The sequence below is a fragment of the Nicotiana tabacum genome, chromosome 9, assembly GCF_000715075.1.
Source record: "Nicotiana tabacum cultivar K326 chromosome 9, ASM71507v2, whole genome shotgun sequence".
NCBI lineage: Eukaryota > Viridiplantae > Streptophyta > Magnoliopsida > Solanales > Solanaceae > Nicotiana > Nicotiana tabacum.
Window position 1 is genome coordinate 16,276,561 of NC_134088.1, and position 6,545 is coordinate 16,283,105.

The 6,545-nt window shown below is 37.5% G+C and overlaps 1 protein-coding gene across 1 annotated transcript; it reads left to right on the forward strand.

The window, feature by feature from the left end:
- Window positions 1-5,632: 5,632 nt before the first annotated feature.
- On the forward strand, window positions 5,633-6,001 carry LOC107790006 (uncharacterized). The gene has a single exon (XM_016611893.2). It carries the CDS (start codon window positions 5,633-5,635, stop codon window positions 5,999-6,001), a length of 369 nt encoding a protein of 122 aa, XP_016467379.1.
- Window positions 6,002-6,545: the final 544 nt, after the last annotated feature.

Consider the following 6,545-nt stretch of genomic DNA (forward strand, 5'->3'; position numbering starts at 1 on the left):
CAAAACACTAATAAATAAACAAAACTAATTAGAATCAACATCAATCAAACTCAAAAACTTTATTTAGATTCAGAGCTCTATTGTTGAAGTTGCAAGTGATTCTCTACTCTAGAAAGATAGGGACCAGAATCGAATGTTAAGAAGAATACACGTAAATATTTTTAAACACTTCTTTTCGCTGATTGAGCTAACTTTATTTCACTTTGTTTGGTCAAAACTTTTTAATAATAAGTTTACCTAGTGCGGTTTACCTTCCCTGTAGAGTTTGCAGGCTATTACATAATAGGAGGTTTATTCAGTACGCACAAAGTACTCACAGAGTGCTCACCCGAAGGGCAGAAGCTATAACGACTGCGAATTTTCTTGAAAGTTTCCAAAAGAGAAAAAGGTATGTCGATAGTGCTTAGTCCATCCAACATTCTTAGTCAGCGTACATGTTTTTTTGATTGCACTATAATTTTTTAAAAAAAGAACTAATTGATTCGACTTGAAACTAAACAGAGATACATAATTTTCTGTGGCTAATTTCAGTTTAAAAGGAAAGCGAAGTGACTATCCGATGATAGTCACGAGTGCTTAGAGGTATGAAGCTAAGCGAATTTTACTATCTAAAGGATCTTAGCTTCTTAAAGAACTCTTAATAAAGAAAGTTTTTTTGAAGAAAGCAATTCAAGTAGGGCTTGAAAGAAGCCAGGCGATCCGATCAGAAGATAAAGAAGACAGGCGAGAAAATAAGGGGCAACGGACTTTTTTAAAATCCGATCGGTATAAACATGATATTAATTTGTCTTTGTCCTTTCTTAAGAGGCTTCGGACGCTCCTTGTACTAAGCCCCAGGCATCCGGTTACCTTTGTGGATCTCCGCCGCCTGCTTTTGCGCTATTGTTAATTTATTTACGACGTATCTTCTCTTACGCAATTCCTGACTAGTCATAGTTTTTCTAAGGACCGGAATAAGAGGTTTTGGCTTTTCGGGGTATTTAACATAACTAATAATTCTATATTGGAAAAGTTTAAAAATTTCAAATAATTTTAATGCATCTTACTAAGATCGGACATTTCGAACTCATCCATCATAGACTTCTTGAAATCGGCAAACATGATACTATCATTCCCAGTAAATATAAGATCATCGATATATAAACACACAATGAGTATTTTTCTAGATAAATATGCAATATGTTAAAAAGAACTATTTAATGACGTTATTGACAGGTAAAAAAAATAAAATAAAAGTCTTTTGCAGTATTTTTAGAGTTGATATTTCTTACAAAGAGTAGATCAAGCCACTTTTTCAATTCAAAATAGACTTAAGCCGTTTCAAATGTATGATTAAATTTTGACATATTAGCAAAACTAAGATCATTAAATGATGAAAACTTATAAAAGTATCCTCTTAACCATGGATGTTAATACTGAAAAAGCTTTGGTGGTAGAGTTATAAGATACCTTCCGTGGTGAGAGCTAGCAAGTTGTCGAGTACATTGTCAAGATACGTAAAGATGGTATGTGATGACCCAAAAGGGTATCACTTGCTTTTAAATTGAATTCTGTATTTTCAAGGTCTTGAAAACCTCATTTAGCATCATCTCGATTTGCGTGCGCAGTCCGGGCGCGTAATCGGAAAGCTTATATGCGAAAATATGTGAAAAATGATAAATTTTGACTATAAAATGAATGAATTTGACTTCGATCAATGTTTTGGGTAAACGGACCCGGACTCTTGATTTGACGGTCCCGGAGGGTCCGCAGGAAAATATGGGACTTAGGCGTATGCCCGGAATTGAATTCCGAGGTCCCAAACCCGAGAAATGAATTTTTAAAGAAAATTATTTTCTGAAATTGTTTAAAGGAATTTGAAATGAATTTCGATTCGAACATGTTGGTATCAGGCCCGTATTTTGGTTTCGGCATCCGGTACAGGTCTTATATATGATTTAACATGATTCTGTGGAGTTTGGCAAGAAACGAAATCCGTTTGACGTGATCCGGACTGTAAATGCAAAGTTTGATGCTTTAAGAAGTTTTGAAATATTTCATTGATTTTGAGGTTTAATTCGTTGTTATTGAGGTTATTTTGGCGATTTGATCGCACGGATAAGTTCGTATGATGTTATTGAGTTAGTACGTATGTTTGGTTTTGAGCCCGAGTGCTCAGGTGTGTTTCGGAAGGTTTTTGGAACTCAAAAAGTTGCAGGTTTCTGCTGTTTAGTGCCCAGGGATTTTACTCTTCGCGTTCGCATGGTCCCTCTCGCAAACGCGTAAGGCAAATTTCCCATGAGCCAGATTTCTTCTTCGCGAACACGAAGCTCGAGATGCGAACGCGAGGCTGAGGGGAGAATACCCTTCGCGAATGCGTCCATGCACTCGCGAACGCGTAAGGTTAAGGCTTGAGGAGGGGTCACCATTTTGTGCATCGCGAACGCGACCACTGGCCCGCGAACACGTAGGCTTGAGGAGCTAAAGCTCCGCGAACGCGAGCCATCTTCCGCGAACGCGAAGATCTGTCAGACCTAACTCATCACGAACGCGATGACCAATTTCACCCAGTTATTTTAAGTTTCAAAAATAGAATGCCATACGGGATTTTCATTATTTTTCACAAACTTCATCTTTTCCACACCTATTGGGCGATTTTTGAAGAAGAACTTCACCATAGCTTTATAGGTATGTAATCCTAAGCTCGTTTTCTTCCATTTTTATCAACACTCACTAGATTTTTAGGCCTAAAGCATGTGATTAAGGGTAGAAAATTAGGGATTTGGGTAGAGTTAGGGCTTTTTGATTATTTGGGAATTTGACCTCGTTTTGGAGTCGGATTTTAAAACAAATTATATATTTGGGCTCATGGGTGAATGGGTGATCAGGTTTTAGTCTGAACCTCATGTTTTGACCAAGCGGGCCTGGGGTCGATTTTTGAATTTTTGGGAAGAATGATTAGAAAGCTATAATTAAGTATTGGAATTGGATTGTTTAGCATTTATTGATGTTATTAAGTCGATTATGTCTAGATACAATTGATTTGGAGCTGAATTCGAAAGGAAAGGCGGTGTTTGAGGATTGAGTTGGCCGTAGAAGTTCGAGGTAAGTGTTTGGTCTAACCTTAGCTTGAGGGATTAGGAGTTGTGTCCTATTTGCTATTTGCTTCTTGTTGAGTAGGACGTATAGGCATGGTGACGAGTATCTATACGTTGGTGTCAAGCATGATCGGGTGTCTTATATTGTGATTTTCACGACTTCGTTGTATTGTTCATGCCTTGGTGAAGATTTCTATTTGTTGTGTAAAGTTGTGGAAAGAATTGTGACCTATGAACATTGAGGAGCGTTGACTCCAGTTGTATAACGAATTATGAAGTAAAAGTGAGAAAGAGAAGAAATCATTATGTTGCCCCCTTGCCGGGCTATTATTGAGTTGTGGTTCTCTTGCATTGTGTTCTTAATTGATATTACGGGCGTTTACGTTGATGATTCTTTGTGTTAGGTGTTGTAACAAGCTTAGTTATAGCTGAGGTAGTTAGGTGTTGTAACAAGTTTGGTTATAGCTGAGGTAGTTAGGTGTTGTAACAAGTTTAGTTATAACTGAGGTAGTTAGGTGTTGTAATAAGTTTGGTTATAGTTGAGGTAGTTAGATGTTGTAACAAGTTTGGTTATAGCTGAGGTAATTAGGTGTTGTAACAAATTTGGTTATAGCTGAGGTAGTTAGATGTTGTAACAAGTTTGGTTATAGTTGTTTCTCCCTTACCGGGATATTGTTTGTTGATATTATTGTTCCCTTACCGGGATTCCTTGTGATTATTGTTGGCTTGTATATGGGAGCGGGTGGTACGCCTACGACAAGATATAATGAAATGGGAGCGGGTGGTACGCCTACCACGAGATAAATGAAATGAGAGCGGGTGGCATGCATGCCACAAGATATAATGAAATAGGAGCGGGTGGTACGCCTACCACGAGATAAATGAAATGGGAGCGGGTGGCACGCCTGCCACGAGATATAATGAAATGGGAGCGGGTGGCATGCCTGCCACGAGATATAATGAAATGGGAGCGGGTGGCACGCCTGCCACGAGATATAATGAAATGGGAGCGGTTGGCACGCCTGCCACGAGATACTGGAAATGGGATCGGGTTGCACGCCTGCAACAAGACGTGAAAAGAAAGTGAAATCTGCCTTTGTTTTTCCTATCCTTGTCAGTGGTTGGATTTTGATTCCTTTATAGTTCTCTTGATATTCTGGTTTTATCTGTTATTTCCCGAAGCATGTTTTCCCTCCCATTTTTACTTGTTTATTTCCGTATTTCATTTCCGCTATATATATTTGAAATGCACATGTTGATTTGGTAGTCTGGTCCTAGCCTCGTCACTACTTCGCCGAGGTTAGGCTGGGCACTTGCCAGCACCTGGGGTCGGTTGTGCTGATACTACACTCTGCACTCTTTTGTGCAGACTCCAGTGTTGTGGACTTCAGATCTCAGTGAGATTGCTGAATCTTATTCATCAGGCGACTCGAGGTAGCCCTACAGGCGTTCGTAGGCCTTGGCGTCTCCTTCTATCTACTTTCCTATTTCTACATGTATTTCAAGAGACATTGTTGTATTTAATTCTTTCAGACCTTTATTTGTAGAATTCTTAGACCGTCTGTAAAACTGTAACACCAGTTCTGGGTAGTCGAGACTCAAACAGTTGTAATAGATATTCATGTTCAGATGGCTTATTGTTTTCTTCTGCTTATGTTATATTCCGTCGTTTTAATGTTATTTCTTCGTAATTGTAAAAAAGAATAAGATTGGTAAAAAGGTAGATGGTTCAATAATTGGCTTGCCTAGCTCATATTAGTAGGCGCCATCACGACTCCCGAAGGTGAGAAATCCGGGTCGTGACATGGTCGATACACCATCTTTACAAAACAAAAAGAAAAAAAATTAAATAAAAACATATAAAATTTATTTATATAGTTTAAGGCCTTTTCTTAAGGTTTGGCTTTAGGCCACCAATATCATTGAGCCGCCCCTGGCTAATACCAGGCTGAGGAGCAAAACGAGGAATTTGCCTGATAAGGGACTCGCATTCGATTAGCTAGTGGTGAGGCAATAACTTATCAAGGCGATGATCAATAGCTGGTCCTAGAGGATAGTTAGCAATACTGGGATTGAGACACGACCCAAACTCCTACGAGAAACAGCAACGAAGAATTTTTTGCAACGGGCAAAAGCCTAATGGAGCAACGCCGCGAAGGTCCACGGGTCAGTGAACTTCTTTTCCCGGATTGTAACAGAATAAATGCATTAGTTTAGGTGAAAAATTGAGCAAAAGAAACGTACAACACATTAAAGATACATGGTGAAAATGTCCTAACTGCTTGTGCATTAAACATACTCCTAATTAAATATAGTGAGCACTAATACCGTACTTTAATACGTCTTAAAATGCTTAATTAATTAAATTAAATGAGCTAAACGAAAGTGCTAAGACGACAGTTTTCAATAATAAAATCTCTTGTATCCACATATATAAATACCAAACTAGCTCCCACTTCAAAATATCCCTCATATTTGCAAATCTGGTCTACAAAATCCCCCTTTAAAACATAGCCCACCAAAAAATCTTAATTCATACTTCTCCAATATAATAAATGGCTGGCCCTAGAGTTATATATTCAACTATAGTAACTATTTTATGCATAAAATTGTTGACTGCACCTATTTTTGCACAAGAATTTAATGCAGGGTTATTGCCAGGATTATTCCCAATAAATCCTGAAGAAATCAGAAAGTGTTTTCAAACAGTGACAGCAATTCCTCGTTGTATTGAAGAAATATTAACTTCTTTCTTAACTATTCAACTTAATTTGCTTGGTACTCAATGTTGCAAAGCAGCTTTGGAAATTGATGATAGTTGTTGGCCAAAGATTTTCCCTTTTAATCCTTTCTTTCCTCCTGATCTCAAGAACTTTTGCTACACTCAACCAGGAATTATACCTCCACCTCCGCCGTTATTTTGAATATTCAAGAACTCGTCAGATTAGTCGAATTAGTAGGTTCCGAATACATAAAAAAAATGTGGGAATATTTGATAGTTTTGGCTGGTCGTGAAGAGATGTGACATGTTGCTATTCGTCAAAAGTACTCTTGGGGTAATATATATGGCGTTATTGTTACCAATGTTTGTGTTACTTTCTTTTCTCTTTACTTTCAATATTACTAGTCTTAGGATACGCGCTTTGCGCGTGTACTTATATCAAGAGATACGCAATTTTAAAAATATCACATAATATATTTGAGTTATAAAACAAAAGTTTAAAAACGGTAAGTTCTTGAAAGCTCATTTAGCTAACTCAATGAAAAAAAGCTCGCTCCAACAAAAAATCCTTAGATGCCTTATTGTGATGTCAAAATTATTATCTTTTACCTAATATTGAAAACACGTAAATCACAAAAATATTTTTCAGATAAAACAAATTAAAATTTTAAATCTTTTGTTATTTTAGAGATTTGAAAATAAAGAGGTTGCCCTATATCATAGAAACAAATCCATAAGTAATGATG

Excerpts from the sequence above, each read along its gene's own strand:
- LOC107790006 (XM_016611893.2), top strand. The coding sequence starts at position 5,633 with ATGGCTGGCCCTAGAGTTATATATTCAACTATAGTAACTATTTTATGC.